The 19,558-nt window shown below is 33.9% G+C and overlaps 1 protein-coding gene across 1 annotated transcript in view; it reads right to left on the reverse strand.

Moving 5' to 3' along the window:
- Chn1 (chimerin 1) overlaps positions 1-19,558 on the reverse strand; it is a 172,540-nt gene that overhangs the window by 85,455 nt on the left and 67,527 nt on the right. Inside the window, exon 6 of the mRNA XM_026405632.2 lies at positions 19,397-19,510. Coding sequence (XP_026261417.2) covers positions 19,397-19,510 — 114 coding nt within the window. The remainder of the gene's footprint in view (positions 1-19,396; positions 19,511-19,558) is intronic.

Below are 19,558 nucleotides of genomic sequence, written 5' to 3' on the forward strand. Positions count from 1 at the left end.
AACAATACCTGAAATTATAAAACTCCTAGAAGAAAAGCTTTATGACATTGGAACAAAGATTTCTTGGATATGACACCAAAAGTACAAGTAACAAAAGACAAATAGTACTACACTGAACTTAAAAACTTCTGTAAAAAGAAATAATCAAGAGTGGGCTGGGGTTGTGGCTCAGTGGTAGAGCACTCGGCCCTGGGTTCAATCTTCAGCACCATATAAAAATAGATAAAATAAAAGTATATACAAAAAAATAATAATCAAGAGTGAAAAGGAAATGTAGAGAATGGTAGAAAATTGCAAACCATTTTTTCAGATAAGGAGTTAATATACAGAAAATATAAAGAACCTCTATAACTCAAAGACAAAAAAATAATCTGATTAAAAGAAATAAATATTTTTCCAAAGATTTAAATGAATAGCCAAGAAACATATAAAAAAGATGTTTAACATCATTAATACCAGGGAAATATAAATAAAAATCACAATGAGATAACACTTCACACCCAGTAGGATGGACACTATCAAAAACAAAACAAAACAATAACCCAGAAAATAATAAATGTTGGTAAGGATGTGAAGACGATAGAACCTTTGCACACTATTGGCAGAGTTTTAAAATGGTACACCCACTATGGAAAACAATTTGGAGATTCCTCCAAAAATTAAAAACAGAATTACTACATGACTCTACAATGACTTCCTCATATGTATTCCAAAAGTTTGCAAAAGAGAAAACTACAACTAACTCTAACTCACTCACACTCTCACACACACACACACACACACACACACACACACACACACACACTCTCTTTCTCTCTCTCTCTCTCTCTCTCTCTCTCTCTCTCTCTCTCTCTCTCTCTCTCTCTCTCTCTTCTACATTTTCATCTGTATTCTGCTTCCTCTTTCTAATCATAAGTCCATACTTGGTTTCATTTTATTTTCAAGGCATAACGTTATCGGCTTGCCACCCCCTTTTTTTTTTTTAAAGAAAGAGAGGAGAGAGAGAGAGAGACAGAGAGAGAGAATTTTTTAATATTTATTTTTTAGTTATCGGCGGACACAACATCTTTGTTTGTATGTGGTGCTGAGGATCGAACCCGGGCCGCACGCATGCCAGGCGAGTGCGCTACCGCTTGAACCACATCCCCAGCCCCTTGCCACCCCTTCTTAACCTTTGTTAATTTTTTAGAAAACTAAATTAAGTCAGTGGGTTTTTAAAAATTTTTTTTTAGTTGTAGACAGACACATACCTTTATTTTATTTATTTGTTTTTATGTGGTGCTGAGGATTGAACCCAGTGCCTCACACATGCAAGGCAAAGGCTCTACCAACTGAGCTACAGCCCCAAGTCAGTGTTTTAAAAAGCATATGGTGACATCTGGCTGGGGCAGAGAGGGTAGGTATATGAATTTAATATATACTTTTCAATAAAAGCATTTTAGTAACCAATAAATACATTTGGGTGGAATTTATGATAGGTAAGTCCAATTCATAATTGAATGGTCACATGTTTTTGCACAATTTTGAGAAAGACATACATTTATCACTATATAGAAGTCCACATTCTATAGATATCATATCATCCTTTCCATTTGTAAAGTAAATGAGTAAATACAGATAATTGCATTAATTATTTATGTAATCTTCAGTGGTCATTGGTGTTGCTCCTTCTAGCTTATGTTTCCAATCACTGTACTTAATTATGTTTCTCAATTAATCTTCAAAATTTGAATTTGTTGGTAAAATGTCAGAATCTACTACTTAAATGTTAATGTTTATCACCAACTGTGTATATATTATATATCTATCATCTAATAGGATATTTATATTTTTATCTTAGCAATATTCAAATCATATGTATATTTTATTGAAATGACTTATAAATAAATGTAAAAAGTGGAGTAAGGAGGGAAACATTTTTTTTTTCCTTCTATTGATATATTCTGGCAAATTCTAAAACTGGTATGTTCTGAAATCTGTGTGTTCTGGCAAACTCTGAATAAAAAAGGTTAGATAACCATTTGGAACCTTTTCTACTCAAAATGGATGTTCCAGTTTCTGATATCCACTGAATTTAAGGAATGAAAAGATGATACTTACTAAAATAAGCAATATCTTAATCACTGGTTACACTTATTGAATTTATTATTTGGTACCTTATAATCTAAGGAAAAAATACATTTTTTCAACTCTTCTGTGTTGGGCAAGGCAAAGCCTCCCTTTGAATAGCTATCAGAGTAAATGATGTCAGTACTTGCCTTAAGATCATGATGGAATTATCTTCAGAGATAAATCTGTGTTTGGGTGTATTTTACATGTATATAAACATTTCTAAGACATATTACTTCCATTGGAAAGATAAAAATAAATTCCAAATTTAGCTGCACGGAGTAAAATAATTTCCCTTTTCTATACTTCACATAAGCAATATGAAATTTCATCAACCTATCTAATTATACTAGTTGAGCTACATTAACTATGGTGTGTACTTTTATTTTAGAAACAAACTTATAATAGAAAACAAAAATAAGTATAATGGAACTGAGGGCTGGCTAAACAAGAGAGTTCCCACAGCCTAGAGAGGGAAGGTTATTTTCACCTGATTCACAATCCATTCTCTTCTGGGACTATCAATATAAAGAAGTGTGGAGTGAAAAAAGGCAGGGAGGGTACCAGCTGTTAGTCTTTCCAAAATGACCTGCTCCTAAATAACGTAAAACCAGACAGAAACTACTCTTTACCTTTCATAGCAGAGACTGCTACCAGTCCTTACCACCCATTCTGCTCTTCTTCCTTGATTGTCAGGGGTGAAAATGGCTCCCTAGACTGAAACTTCCATTTCTCAGAGTCCCTTGCCTTGCTGGTAGGAGTTCAAAAGAGAGCAAGTGAGAAGGGTGTGGATCTTCAACCCTTTGAATGTGCATATAAAGTCTGGTGCTCTGCAGGTACCATGAGATAAACTAGGAAGCCACATACAGGAAAGCAACAAAACAGAACTAGTCTGGGTCTCTCACCTTGTGGAAAGCCACACCAATAGGGAAGTAACCCCCACCCCCTTTCTTTTTTTAGTGTGGGGAGGCACATGGGGATCTAACCCAGGGCCTCACTCATGCTAGGTAAATGTATATCAATGAGCTATATCTTTAGGTCTCATTTCTTGAACACAGGAAAAAATAAATAAACATCTATTTTTTGCAAGGATCTGTTTCAGCTCTTATCTGACTTCTTGCAGTCAAACCTAATCCCACTTTTCTTCCATTAATGCAAAGACAGTATACTTCTGTTACTGAGATTTTCTTCTATGAGATCAAGTCTGAGCACAAAAATTTTTAAAAAGTAATGCTATGACAACATTCTACCCAAAAGCTGCCACCAATTAATCTTGTCTAAGTGTATTACAATAATATGAAACATATGACCTAATAAAAATGAGTAAATAGTAATTCCCTAAAATATTGCCCTTACCTGATATTACTACCCAAATATGCTTTTATTTGCCTACTATAATGATATAGGAAAAATCAAGAGTATGTATATATATATAATTTTTTTTTTTTTAATGGGGAAGGGCTTGCTTAGAAAATTCCCAGAAAAATCTCTGGGGAATCATGCTGCTTTACAACTTCTTGGGCTACCAGTGGGACAGGCTCCTTTGCTTCCTAGACCTCCCTACCTTGCCCTCTTCCTCATTTTCTTTTAAATGTGCATTTAAGCTACTAAGATTTTTTTTTTTTTTTTTAAAGTGAAAAAGTACTACAGGAGATCTGGTAGCAGAAAGTTTTAGTAACTGGAGAAATAACACACAGGAGAAAATAACACAATGTAATGAGTCACGGTGTAAATAAGCTTTTAAAAATCACTGATTAAAAATAATAATTATACTTGAAAAACAAAAGTCAAGTGAAAATAAAAACATTAACATCCTATATTAACATCCTTGGTTCCTTTGTCCATGAGCCAGTATATATGCCAAAACTTCAGAATGGGTAAAGAGGTCAAAGATTTGCCAAATATAGTAGCAGTAACACAGGCAGGTGTCTACACCAGAGGTCACAAAGCTATGGCCTGAAGCCCATATCTAGGCCACTGTCTACTTTTGTATGACTGACAAGCTAAAAATGGATTTTTAAATTTTTAAATAGTTATATTCTAAGAAGCTATGTAAGTATTCACATAACGAAATATTCTCAACTGGCCTGCAAAACCTAAAATATTTACCAGTGAATCCGTTACCAAAAAGTGTGCCAAACCTTGTTCTACATGACTAAACATGTCTGTCTGTCTGAGGCAGGGTTTTTCTATGTTGCCCAGCTAGTCTCAAACCTTCGGGCTCAAGTAATCCTCCTGCCTCTGCCTTATGAGTAGCTGGGGCTACAGAGACACACAACCTCACCTCACTGGTCACATCTTTTTGATGAGGATTAAGGACAGGAAAAACAAATGTAACTTCAATTTAAGGAGTTTGTCAAGTGACACAGTACACCTGGCAAGCAGTAAAATGTTAAGAATAATTCCCAATAATTGGAAAAGAAAGTACTACCTAGAATTTGAATGACTGGTTAGTTACTAGTAAATAAATCCACTTAGACACAGTATAAGTAGTATTCTGGAGATGTTAGTGTTAATCTATAGTCAAAAGAAGTTAGGGTAATGCTTATTATATAATAAAGTTGAACAAATGTGTATCAGTTTTCACTTTTATATGTGTTTTATTTTGTTTTCCTACAAGACTTTTCAGAGCCTATAATTTTTTTTTCAGGACAGAGATACAAAATGTAACATTATCTAGCTTTATTTTAACTTATTTCTGTGACATCTAAAATATCTTGAAGAAAGTAAAACATAAAATACAGTTGGGAAAATATTTAACTCATATGATATCAGAAAAAATTAGTAGAGAATTAAAAAGTTAAATGTATAAAATATACCATAAACTGGGTGTGGTGGTGTATGCCTATAACCCCAGTTATATTGGAGGGTGAGGCAGAAGATTTCAAGTTTGAGGTCAGTCTGGGCATCTTAGTGAGACCCTGCTTCAAAATTTAAAAAAAAAAAAAAAATTTAAAAAGGGCTGGGGATATATCTCAGTGATAGAGTTCTACTGAGTTCAATCCCTAGCACTATATAACAAAAACACCACTACAAAATCCTAAATATCAAATCTTTTGTGGGGATGGTAGTTTCTAGGCTAAAGCTAAAGAAGGACAGAATAGATCATCTGGAAAAAGATTCACTGAAAACATAACCATGGAAAATTAAAACATTTTTAGGACTAGGGGAATTACTTAGTGGTAGAGGGCTTGCCTAGCATATGAGAAGCCCTGGGTTCCATCCCTTGCTAGCAAAACAGTTAAAAAAAAAAAAGCCACAAACCAACAAAAATCAAGGAAACATTAACAGTAAATATTATAAATGGTCACACAGATAATATACACAAAATTCATAGGGCAACAGACATGAACAGGTTACAGGGAGAAAATGTAACAAGTAGCTTTCTTGTATGTGTTCACTACTGATCCCCTTTAGCTGTTTTTTCCTATTGAAACCAAAGAGAAATTCAAACTTGGGTCATGTCACAACCCAGCTCTTAGAATAAAGAGCAAATATCTTACCAAGGACCCTAGGAAGCAAATAGTGTAGCCTTCTTCCCTCACTTTCCAGCTCACTCTGCCCTAGCCACACCCTTCTTTTAATTCAGAGTCATACATGTTTCTTGATGAGCAAGTGTTTTGTCTGGTAAAGCAGCATTCTTGGGCTAAATTCCAAGATAAAAGAGGACAAAAATAAGGATGTAAATCTGTGAATGTCAAAGTAAGTTACAGAAGATTTATGGAAGGTAAATCTCAAAAAGTTTGTTTTTTATTAAACTGGCTATAATTAGCACAGTAAACATTATTTGAACTTTAATGTACTGATATGAAGCAAAGTCTGAAACATTGATCTGTTCTTATCCATCAAGATAATTTTTTTCGTATTTTTAGGTTTTATTACTAGGGGAAACTAAGTCTTAAAGGAATTAGGGTTTGTACCGGTTTTAAATTCTTAAATGATTACTTTGTAACTGGTTAAACAAACAACTGTTATTTAAGTTATAACAATATTGTGGACATCTAAAATATATGTGATTAGGTATACGTAGGCATCTGAGAACTATCTGTTTAAGCCTTGTCTAAGTGTTATAAAATGAAAGTTTATGTAAGTTTACTGACAAAATAACCAATAAGTGTTCTCTTTTATACATTGTATCTGACACAAAAGGACCACACTGTTATTTGAAGACCTGTCTTATATCTGTTTGCTTTGACTAAGTCTATTTCTGGTCATTAATACTGTTTCCTAAATGTATAAGAGATTCAAGGCTATCCTTTGATTTTTCTTAACCCATGCAGACCTGTGATTACTGTTACTATATACTCTGAATTCTAAATTGTACTTTAAAAGTTAAAAAAAAATTAAAAATAAAGAAAAAAAGAAATCTTAAAAAAAAAATGTTGCCACAAGTGAAAGATTCCTCCCTTCATCTGTTTTGACAGATCACAATCAAAATGCAGGTGTGTTAAAAATATAATGGTTAAGTGTAAAGCTTAGTGGTAGAACACTTACACAGCATGTCTGAGGCCTTGGGTTTGATTCTAGCACCACACCACACACACAAATCATACACACACACACACACACACACACACACACACACACATTTACACATACATATATATAAAACAAAATTACCTTCAGACTATGTACACAAAGGGTACATGCAACAAATAAATTGTGTTCAGATTTGGATTTCATACCATAGATATTTCACTATACATATGCAAAAATTCTAAAATCCTAAAAACAAAACAAAAAATTTAAATTCAAAACACTTCTTGTCCCGAGCAGCATTTCAGCTAAGGGATACTCAACCTGTATCAACATTTTTAAGTTTATGGGCACTGATAATCTGCTATTCTATTTTCAGGTAAATTTGCTATCCTTTTTGTCAGTATCAATTTTCTGATACTGCAGGACTACCAAATTCTACTGTCATTTGTGTTATCACCTATTCTTATATCCAGAAAATTTCCCATAAAGTGATTCATAGTCTTACCTAAAAGAAACAGGAAAACATTTTTGAAAAATTATTTTACAGAACATTATTTGCTACTTATTCCGAATAGTACAGGAAGATCTGTAGGAAATGAAATGAAACCATGGTAACCAACTAAACCTATCATGAGCTATTGGATCAAAAGAACACAGTACATCACACGTCAACGCCTACTAACAGCACAATCCTTCCCCAGTTCCTTTTGATCCTTTTCTTAAATATGAAAAAAGATTTCAACCAATTTCCAATATTATAAAAATGTTCAATCCCGTATACCAGTATCTACTATGATTCTCTGGCTTTACCTAGTAACTCTTTAGCCCAGTTCACTGTAAATCCAAACAAATATTTTGAGATTCAATTAGGAATTACTGTTTTTCTTCAATCATTAGTAAAATTGTATTTTTTACTTGAATGCATTTTTTTCATTTTCTATTATGGTAGCAATAGTTTCTTCATACTAAATTTTCAAAATGGTAAGGATTCAATGTTGTTCTCACAGGAATATAATATAATTTTATCAGCATTCTGAACTCAAAGCTACAATAAATTAAAATCGCAACTGCATTTACAAAATATAGGAGTCTTATTTTATCATCTTGCTGTCCATTCTATCACCAAGAATCAACCCTCATCATAGACACTGAAGGTAAACTCAAAAAAATCTAACTCAACATTTTCTTAAACTATCAATTATCAGCAAAATAAACAAATAAGGTAATGATTACTTTTGTCAGGCATTAGCTGTTTGTTATACAACTATGCATCCAAGCAGATAACAGAGCAAACCTCTGCAAGACTACAGATCATCTTTGCTGCTATTGTTAACCACCCCTTAAAAAAGATCATTTAAAATATACAAAAACAGATGCATACATTTTGCATGATCAATTTCTGGAAAGATAGGCAATTAATTGTGAGTGGCATTATCTCTAGGAAGTGGAAATAGAAGCATATGATGGGGTAGTACACAATCACCACATAACACTTTCCTCTTATTTGAAAAAATTTTTAATACATCTATCTATTGCTTTCATAATCATAATAAAGACATAATGGATGACATGATGCACTTATGTTGCTATTTTAATAGAGAATTACTGCTGTTTTGGTTAGTTACTATTTTATTTTTTGATATTGGGGATTAAACCCAGGGACTCATGCATACTACACATACCCTCTACCACTAAGCTACATACTCAGTCCCTACTTTGTTAAGTGTAAATGATTGCAGAGTGATCTTATAATGGAATTTTAGTTTATTAAATTTCAAATACATTTAATTTGAGTTGTCTCTTTTGGTAGATAGTAGGAAATTAGTACTTGAGAATTAGTTGGAAAAATTCTCATCTTTAAAAATTCTGAATGAAGGTTTCTCTGCTTTATAAAAATGGTAATGTGTGGCTAAATTTAAAATCTAAATTTTAAAAATGTCATTGATTTAAAAGCTGATAGTTTACTCCTGTGTCATATCTCTTATCAACTTATAAAAAGAAATACATGTTTTATTTTTAGATGTTGTTTTTAATAATTTATATTTCTTCTTGGAATTTTGTTCTTGAGAAAGTTAAGCTTTGGTTTTCTCATCTGCAAAATGCAGAAAATACTAGTATCTATTGTTTGGGCTTATTCTGCAGATAAAACTCAGTTTCCCAACCTCCTGTCATGAACAAGATACAGGTGATAAGCTATCCAACTTATCCAGTATTTGAAGAGGCTAAGAAGAATCTGAGATGATCCAAGTCCTTAGGCTAGGCCTGGCCATGATCAGCCAAATGTGCATTTACCTCCAAGCACCACCAAACAGCATCTTTTTCTATAGGTACTACAATAAGAAAAAGGCTGGGAAATACTATTCACATAAAGTATCTACTATAATGCCTAGAACATATTAATAAATGCTGGCTATTATTATATTTATACAACTATCAATTCCATTAATAAAATGTCTGGATGTGTCAAGTCATTTTTAAAAAATAAGAATGTGTTATCAACACATTCTGGAGTTGTATCTGGTTACTGAGAAACAGATCTTAAAAAGAGAATCCAGTATCCCCTACTACACTTCAAAGCAGATACACAAGTCAGATTCTATTCTCCTTTACAAAATGGCTAAGAGCATCAGAGAGTGATCATCCTCTTAAGAGTTCCTATTGGGTACCTCCAAAACATACTTGAAACAACTACATCCATAATCTAATGGTCAATGGAATTTGTCTTAATACCTTAAAAATACAAAAATATCTCGAAATTTGTTTTTTGTGTCTACCTTCTGCTTTAAATCTATTGCTATGTAGGCATACTTTTTGAGAGAACTGAAGTTTGAATAGACAAGAGACTAGTGAATAAAAACTAGGCTGAGGATAAAAATTTGAGAAATGAAATGTCATTTAAGAGTAAAGCACAAATCAAAACCATAAAGAGCTATTTAATACTTCACACTAGGATGTCTATATTTGAAAAGACATAACAACAAATATTGACAGAATATGGAAAAACTGGAACTTTCCTTCACCACTGTAGGACTCTAATGGTATAACCACTTTGGAAAACAATTTGGGAGTTTCTCAAAAAGCTTACTTTTTGTTTGGTGCCAGGGATTCAACCCCAGGCCTCATCCATGCTAAGCATATGCTCTATCACTGAGCTACAACCCAGCCCCAAAAAGATAACTTAAAAATTACTTAAAAGTATGACCTAATAATTTCACTTCTAGTTACCCAAGAAAAATAAAAACATATGTTTAGCCAAAAAGTGCAAACAATTCAAATTTCCATCTACTGATGAATGGAGAAAATGTGGTATAGCCATATACTAGAATATTTTTTCTAATATTATTCATTAGCTAAAGGAACAAAGCACTGATGAGTATTATAGCATGGAGAAGCCTTGAAAACATGCCAATGGAAAGACCTCAGTTTAACAGGTCACATGTTATATGATTTCATTATATGAAATGTCCAGGATGTATAAATCTATAGAGATGAAAGTAGATTAGTGGTTGCCTAGGGATAGGAGAGCTGGGGAGAAATGAGAAATAAATGCTAACAGATATAGAGTTTCTTTCTGGGTGATGAAATGTTCTAAAATTATGTTGCATAATTTTGTGAATATACTAAAAGCCATTTAATTGTACATTTTAAATGGCTGAATTAGTATGGTAATTATAACTAAAAAAAACTGTTTAAAAAAAGTATGATATGAGAACATGCAAAAGTCATGCTTGCAAATAGAGGTAGGAAAAAAGTTGTAATTTTGTAATATATAGAAACAGTGCTTGGTTGCCAAAGGTACATGTTTCATAACACTCTCTGGATAGGAGGCAAGTCTTTTTTTTGGTCCACCAAAAAAAATAAATAAAAAATAAATAAAAATAAATCAGAAACCATGAAGAAAAAAAAAATTGGTGAAGCCACTACCACTTAAAATTTTCTTCTCTATCAACTTAATACTTTAGCAAGCAGTCTTTTAGGTTTAATGATCAAAAAGAGGGCTGAGAAAAGTGGGAGGAGGGAAACAGGAGTTTCTGCTTATCTGAATTTACTAAACAGAAGAAATGGTAGATTTTCTTTCTTCTTTTCTTTTCTATTCTCGGCCTTTAATACTAATTTGTTAACTGAAAATGAGAAAATAATTCAAAGACTTTTATAATTTGTCTATTTTAAGTTTTCTCTCCCTATAGACAGACCACAAGGGCAGTCATTATTCAGAAGGATGCTCAGTAAGCATGGAGTCCAGACCAAGGGGAACTGGGTGAATCAAATATTGAATGGAACATTTCTCAAAGTGTGTTCCACTGAGAGACTGTAGAAAGAGGACCTCGTGATCACATGAGTTTACTCCTATTAATAATACTAAAGTGCTGAGAAATACTGCAGAACAGAAACCCAAGTAATTACGAGTAACAGTAGGGAGACCCACATGGCACTTGGTACTCATCTCTATGCTGGAGACATCACTTACCAGTGTTAGCCAAGACCCCTCCCACACAGACCCTGGGTAGATTCTCAAACACAGGAATATGACTTCTCTTTCTCTGGTCCTATGACTGGCTAATCTTTCTTATGACCAATTAGTTAAGTGAATTGATACATTCCATTTATAGTCAAGGTTCACTGCTCAAAAATAAATACTGAACATTTTGGTGATCATTCTTTTAGATACTGCTGTACTTACATAAAAACACCCAAAGACACATAATTTTACCTAAGAAGTATGATGCTAAACATATTGTTCTACATAATGATTTTTCAGATTAACATAGGATATGATGTTTCAGAATTTATCAAATAAGAAATGACATTTTTTAAAAGAAAATATAATTTGTCCAACCATTATGCTTTTTCAGTTTTAAAGTTCTCATTTGTGTTCCACTATTTGAAAACATTCCAAATAGTTCTCATCTTGATGTTAGTCATAAATTTAACAGAAAAGTTCTAAGTACTTTGGGCTTGAAGCGTTTTCAGGAATATACCCAAATCTGTCCTGGAATATCCAGGCACAGGATTTGGGGATTATCAAGACTCTTTGCACAGATGTCATTGTGTTCTCCCAATTTAGAGTAGCTAAAATGAGTCAGATTAACAGCAACGTCTTGAGTTGCCAAATTTAGAGCTAACTCTCTTATCAAAGTGAGCCATTTAAAATCTATAAGCAATCAAGAAACCTTTCTGAAGATCAGTCTCCATAGCCAAAGGAAAACTGCTTATTAAATTAATTACCTAGGTTTAACTGAAAAAAAAAAAAATCGAAACTCTGGTAAAACTCAGTTACCACCACCCTTTCCCCTCATCATTCTTACTGCTCCAAAAATGACCTAAATTGTAAATGTAACCATCACTGCCTTCCATTAAAAGCCTTCAGTGACTCCTATTTCCTACAGATAAAATCTAAACTTTTTTGTGTGTGTGGTACTGTGGACTGAACCCAGGGGCATTCTACCATTGAGGTACATCCCCACCCTGTTGTTTTATATTCTGAGAAAGGGTCTTGCTTAAGCTGACCTTGAACTTGTAATACTCCTGCCTCAGCTTCTGGAGTCACTGGGATTCAGGCATGCGCCACCATATCCATCTGAGCCTAAACTCTTAGGTATGAAATACAAGGTTTTCCAGGCACACTTATTCCTCAAATTTTTTGTTCCCCCAACCCTCTAGCAGCTTGGCACACACCAAACTATCCAGAATGTTCTACACATTAGTGCCAGGCTGTTTCTTTCCAAAATGATCATTTTTCATCTTATCCTTCTACCTAGGAAGCTTCTAGTCTCCCTTAAAGGGCCTGGTTAAATGTCTTCTTTCTTGACCGACTTGAATAATACTGTGCAAAATGAAGATAATCAACAAATGGTGCTGTTTTCAATGACTCAGTTATCTGGGGAATTATTTTAATTACCCCAATTTAACAATGACAACGAAGCCCCTGATAACCATGAAAGGCATTGATATGTATTAGTGACACCAGGGATAAGTATTTTAAGATATATATTTGTCAAAAGTACTATGGATTTCAATGAGCTAAAATTATTAACACCAAGTGGGTTTTCCCATATTATCATTAATTATTGAATTATTTTAAAGTCAGTTTGGAAAATAATATTTTAAGTCACGTTTTAAAAATATTATAGGCAAAAGAACATCATCAAAACACAATATATAAAACTTTGGTGCCTGGTCTCCTTTAAAAGTATCTTTGGCAGGGCACAGTGTCACACTCAATCTGAAAATTTAAAAAATAAAATAAAAAGGCTGGGGATGAAACTCTGTGGTAGAGTGTCCCTGGGTTCAATCACCAGTATCTCAAAAAGAAGACAACAACAAAAATAAACAAACAAACTTTCTTTGGAATTCATATGTGATTTTCTTACTATTTACTAAAGCTACAATTAGATACAGTACTTTTAATAAGAGGTTCACCAGAACTAAAAGATTTGAAGGGTTCATGCTCACTGCCCAACAAGGAAACTATCATGACTAGAGCCTACTAAGCTGCATTGGCCATGTTTGTCTGTCTAACTGGTATCCAATTTCCTCTGGCTTCCTCTAATCTCTTCCTTTGTTTAAAGCAGGAAAACTGAACTTAGTTTGCTCATTCAGCTTTGCATTCTCAAAGCCTTCTCTTCCAAGAGGCTGACCCATTTCTGAGCTCTGGGAGAAGATGCTAGTTAGATGAGCAATCACTACATGCATTTCTCTGCAGATATTCTAGCTCAGAAGTAGGAAAGGTAAGGATGTATACTTGCATAAGGGAGGGAAAGCTCCTTTGTATTCTCTTGCTAGGGTTGAACAAGGAGGCTTATAACTCTGACTGCCCTGGCAGCTATCTTTGGACCCCAAGGAAAACCAGCCTTAAAATGGAGCTGATGTTGTGAGGGGCCATGAATAGAAACAGAAAGATCACAAATCCTTTGTGACATCGATGGGGTACTGACCATCTATGCTACTATTACATTTTTGAATTTTTCACTATGTGAGCTATTTCCTTAAATAACGTGTGTTTAAGCCAGTAGAGTCTACTTATTTTGAGTACTGGGTAACACTTGCAGTTGAAAGCATATCAATTGATAGAAAATATAATTTTTTGATTTGTTTGTTTGCGGTACTGGTGATTGAATGTAGGGGTACTCTACCACCAAGGAATAGCCCCATCCCTTTTTATCTTGAGACAGGTTCTCACTAAGTTTTCAGGATGGTCTCAAACTTCAGATCCTCCTGCTGTAGCCTACCAAGTAGCTGGGGTTACTGGCCTGCACCATTTTACCCAGCCGATAATATAATTCTTGAAAGTGAGATAATAGACTTTAAAAAGTTTTGTTTTAATTTTTACTTTTTATTTTTTAGAAAAACTGGATTACGCTCATTTTACAAAGTAGAAATTTAAGTCCAAAAAGGTTAAATATCTATAATAAGGTCAGACAACTAGAAAAATGGTTTGTCACACTCTAAAATCTAAACTACAATTTCACTTCCAAAGTCCCAACAGTGAGAGCAGGTAACTACAATTATTTTGTGATAATTTTTGAAAATCTCAATTTCTTGTTCTTTCTGATTTTCTTCTTTTCTTTCAGTTTATACATTACATTTAAAGGGTTTCTGTTTAAGTAGTATTATAAATGTTTCTTCTTCTTTCATTTTCCCTAGTTTTTATAAAATACATACTTAAGATTTTCTTTTTCTTCTCAGTAAAAATGAACAAACTTAACTCCTCAAGCAACTATGAAAAAGGGGATATCTTCTATCAAAGGGAAACAATGTTGACAGAGAGCCCAACAATATATCTAAGCAATGTATAACTTTAGTCCTATGCCATATCAAACATGTAACAGTGATTTTTCTATATGTATATTTCCAAGAAAACTCTTGGACAGAGTCCAAACAAGGGTACCCTGTATTGAATGGATGACTTAGGAGGAACAACAGTAAAAAATTAATCCTATAGCTATAATTTCACCTATTTACTACAGAGGTTATTTAAGTAGGAAAAGTCAATGTCAACTAACAAAAGTGTTGAGTTAGTAAAGACCTTCTTGCAGTCATAGTAATTAAACTAAAAGCATGCAATTTTCAGATAAAAACAGTGAAAAAATTATCTCTGAGTAGATGGTGAACACACATCTACCCAGAAATTGTTTATATTTTTATCAGGTACAGTGGTAGTAATGATAAAATTGATGCCAAATATTTAAAAGGTCATTTCATGTGATTACTCAAATCACCTCTTCACAAATCTTGTCCCCTCCTTATTTCACTATTTCTAAAAAGCAATGAAAATTCTGGTTCTGAACAATAACACAGTATCTGAAATAAGAACTCAATGTGTGTACAATCAGAGAAATAAAAAGTTGTACTGCAATTGTGTACAATGAATCAAAATGCATTATGCTGTCATATATTCCTAATTAAAATAAATAAATTAACTTAAAAATAAATATTTTTTTTTAAAGAACTCAATGGGTGGGTTTAAAAGCAGATCAAAAATAGCAGAGGGCTGAAGATTTAATTCAGTGGTAGAAGTGTATGTCAGTATATGTGAGGTCCTGGATTCAAACCTCACCACTAAAAATAAAGGAAAGAAAGAAAACAGAAAATAGAAATACCAGAAGACAGAACACGTGAACTGGAAGAAAAACCAAAAGAAAAATGTTCAAACTAAACAATCTTTTATTCTAGTGAGAATAAACATATAGCACCTCGTAAAATGTTCTTTAGTTCTAAAGCTATGAAAACCTTAAGGAAGCATGCTTTCAATAAACCTCTTAAATTATATTACTAATAAATGACATTTGTCATGAAATCTCCTTAAGGTAATCCAAATGTTATAATCAACAGATAGAAAATCCTAAGCCCTCTGAAACCCACAAATCACCACCAAGTACCTGGGCTATTACCTTTTCCTAGCCTGCACACTTAGAACATGCAGGTGCCTAATGACATATTCCCCTCTACAACAAACTTTCACTGAGCAATTTTTTCCTGAATCAAGGGATCAACGTGAGCATAGGCAGAAAAGCCAGATGAGGACTGGCCTAAAATTCAGGCCAAAATGAGGTGTGGGTGAAGAAGATACAAAGAGGAAAGAAAGGTTCTACCCATAGTGGACCTGCCATGACATGTGGTGAGAACCTTTTTTTTCTGACTGCAGAAAACTGCTACAGTGACAGCACACATGCATTACACACTCTCTACATAATACCTCAATTACACAGAGATCACTAGTGAAGGAGGTGCAGGGCAGATGCCAATGACAGAGAGAGGTGGGTTCTTTGAAACCTTGTACCCTATTCACCCCTACAACTTCTCTAATCACTGCATTCCATTTTAGATGTTTTTTCCCCCTCCTTTCTTTTCTGTTGTTGTTTTGGTTTTGGTTTGAGACAGGTCCTGCCACGTTGCTCTAGCTGGCCTTGAACTCTGGGCTCAAATGATCCTCCTGCCTCTGCCTCCCCACTAGCTGGGACTACAGGTACACACTACATTTATTATCTACAAAAGATTTTAAGATGATTGTTACTTTTATTTTTATTTTTTTGTAGTTGTAGATGAACAGCATACCTTTATTTTGTTTATTTTTATGCAGTGCTAAGGATCAAACCCAGTGCCTCACACATGCTAGGCAAGTGCTCTGCCACTGAGCCACAAGTCCAGCCTAAGACAATTATTTATGACAATGTAAAAGATACACTAGAGGTCAACAAAGCTGGCCACAAAGAAATTTCTTTGGCAGTTATTGAACTGTCCAGAAAGTAGCTTAGAGTTGGGAAAGAGTAGAAATTTTCAGTAATACTTAAGACTTGAATGTGTGGGACAATGGGTGTGAGATGAGCAAAAACAAAAAGTTAACTATTACATAATACAGACACAGTATCTAGTGCTTTCAAGGTCTATAAAAAGGTACAGAATTGAAAAGAAAGGCATGGCTTCAGGACACAAAAGTAAAATATAAAACTAAAGTTAATTTCAAAAGCAACTTGTATTTTTTAAAAACCTTCATATAATTTAACAGCAAAAAATATATATTTTTTATATGGGATACAGTGTGTGGTACATTATAAGGTTAGGGCTTCTAAATAAATGGTATCAGGGCCTTCAAACCCTGGAAAAAAGAAAAACAATCTCTTGATTTTTGTCTTGTGGAACAGACTGAATAACAGGGTCAAAGCTAAATGGATATTATAGCACATTTAGAAGGAGAAGTGATGAGTTCAGCTTCAGACATGTTGCTATTGAGGTGCCTATTGAGAACCCTGAGTTCAGTACATTTCTGGTTTTAGAGCAAATGCATAATGAACACTATTGGTATAAATTAGATAAACTGTTATCTCCAAATGGATCACTCATAATGTTAAAAAAAAGAGAGAGACTCATCAACTGAAATACAGTATCACATAAAAATATACATATACACTTCCCTGCTATGCATCTAGTTTAAAACAAGAGAAGTATCAATAACATTTTAGCACAAAAACAACTCAATGCACACTCACAAATTCTTTCTACCTCCATGATAACTCCTTTTACAAATAACATCTTACCATGATTTTCAATAACAAAAGGAAGATTCCTTTTACAAATAATATCTTATAGTGAGTTTCAATTATAACAAAAAAAAAGGTAATAATTCATATAACCCAGCACTATGAATTAACACTCTCATCCATCTAACGTTCACCTGTTCTCTAATTTTTATTCTATGATTTGTGGGGTCATGTGGACGGGAAGTGATGATAAACTTAAGGTCATGAGTAGAATGAGAGAATAAGAGGGTGAGCAGGAGGAAGATCATGGAAGGTCAGTTCAAAATAAATCCTTGGCTTTCAAATATTCGCTAAAGTCAGCCAGTGAAAACTACATGGCAGCTGTTGTAAGATAAGACCCAACATGGGCAATGGAAAGAACTTGAAGTTTCCATGAAGCAAAACTGAGTTCAAATTAAAGTTTTATAACTTGTATATGATCTTGGAGAAAGGTGGGGAAAATAGCAACAAATAGGAAAGGAAGAAAGCGTTGTGCAGATTTCTGTCTCCTATTTTACCCACCTCTTTCTTCCTTATTCTGGCCCTCTAGCCTTTACATCAAGACTTATTTACCCTAGATAATCAGATGATCAGACTATTTGGAGTGCAGTAATGCAGAAGTCTAGTACAAAATGTTAGGAGTAAGAAATAAAGGAACCAAGAAGACTTGCCTCAAATCAGTCTTCTAGTTCAGTGATAAAATGAATAGGTATTTGAATTGTCCAGAACAGATGTTTCCACCTGTATTCAACAATCTAATCCTCAAAAAAAAAAAAAAATGATTTGAAGGGGAATTTATACTTCATAACTTCCTATAAAAAGCAAAATTTTATAAACTACTGTGACAAGCTCTATTCTGCAAGAACACAATATATTCAAAATTTAGTATAAAATAATGATAAATTATATCATTCTAATTAGAAAAATTAACATTAAATCTTGTGGACAGGAATGACATCCCTGCTCACTCACAGGCATAGGTGGTTGGAGGAGGAGTAACATATGTTGGCCTTAAGCAGTAACATTATTTGTTCTTCTTTTTCCCCATATTTTTTAATTAGTGCATTATAGTAGTACATAATGGTGGCATTCATTATTACATATTTGTATACACACATAATATAACAATATAACTTGGCAATATCATTCCCCGGTATTTCCCTGTCCTCTCCCTTCCTTCCTCCAATATCCTTCTTCCACCCTAATGATGTTCCCTCAATTTCCATGACCCCTTCCTTTCTTTTCCTTTTCCTCTTTAGTCTTCCACATATAAGAGAAAACATATGACCCTTAACTTTTTGAAATTGGTTTATTTTATTTAACGTGATGTTCTCAAGTTTCATTCATTTTCCTGAAAATGACATAATTTCATTCTTCTTTATGGCTAAATAAAACTTTATTGTGTATATATGCCATATATTCTTTTACCTATTTGTCCACTGATGACAACTTAGGCTGGTTCCATTGTTTGGCTTGTCTGTGAATTGTGCTGCTGTAAACATGGGTATGCATGTGTCACTACAGTATTCTGACTTTAATTCTTTACAATAAATACCAATTAGTGGTATAACTGAGTCATATGGTGGTTCCATACTTAGTCTTTTGAGGAACCTCCATACTGATTTCCATAGTGGTTGTACTAATTTACAATCCCACCAACAGTGTAAAAGTTCTCCTTTTCTCCACATCCTCTCCAGCATTTAGTATTGTTTGTATTCTTGATGACTGCCACTCTGATTGGAGTGAGATGAAATTTCAGTGTAGTTTTGATTTGCATTTCCCTAATTGCTAAAGAACAAATATCGTATTTCTAGGCATAATTCTTTGCGTTTCTGGGCACAATTATAAACTAAAAACAGCCAAAACACTAGGCAAATTTCAGTTGATAGGGAAGGGCCAAGAGCTCCCAATAAAAGCTATTTCAACTAAGATCCAACTAAGAGAAATGACACTGGCTTTAGCTTTATGAATTACAAAGAACTTTCTTTTAGTCTCTTTCCTTATTCAAGAAATAGATGGAAACTTACATAGCAAGACAAGAGAGAAAGGATAAGATAGAATGGAAGAAAGCAGCTACAACAAAAATGCATCTAAAGTTTTTAAATTCTTGATTACTGAGTACCACCATTCATAAGGAATTTTTTAAAGGGTCTCAAAGCTATTAAAATGGTAATTAGGTCCAAAGAAAACATGAACCAATTCAATTACATGCTGGATGCTTTTAAATTTTAAAGCCCTCTATTAAGAGGATTTAAATGAACCACAGTTATAATTGCAGGTCTGTGACCAACCTTAAAGCCAACGTGTAGGTTCCTGGTTGCCGCTGACTCTCCCGAATAAGGTAGCTCCCCTCAGCCACACTCAAGAGCTGGTCAGCTGCTTCTCTGGAGATCATACCGTGAAACCTGAGCAACAAAGTCAATTCAGAAACGGCACACTTTCCACATTTTACC

Source organism: Urocitellus parryii, chromosome 1 (assembly GCF_045843805.1).
Source record: "Urocitellus parryii isolate mUroPar1 chromosome 1, mUroPar1.hap1, whole genome shotgun sequence".
In the NCBI taxonomy this organism is placed as follows: Eukaryota; Metazoa; Chordata; class Mammalia; order Rodentia; family Sciuridae; genus Urocitellus; species Urocitellus parryii.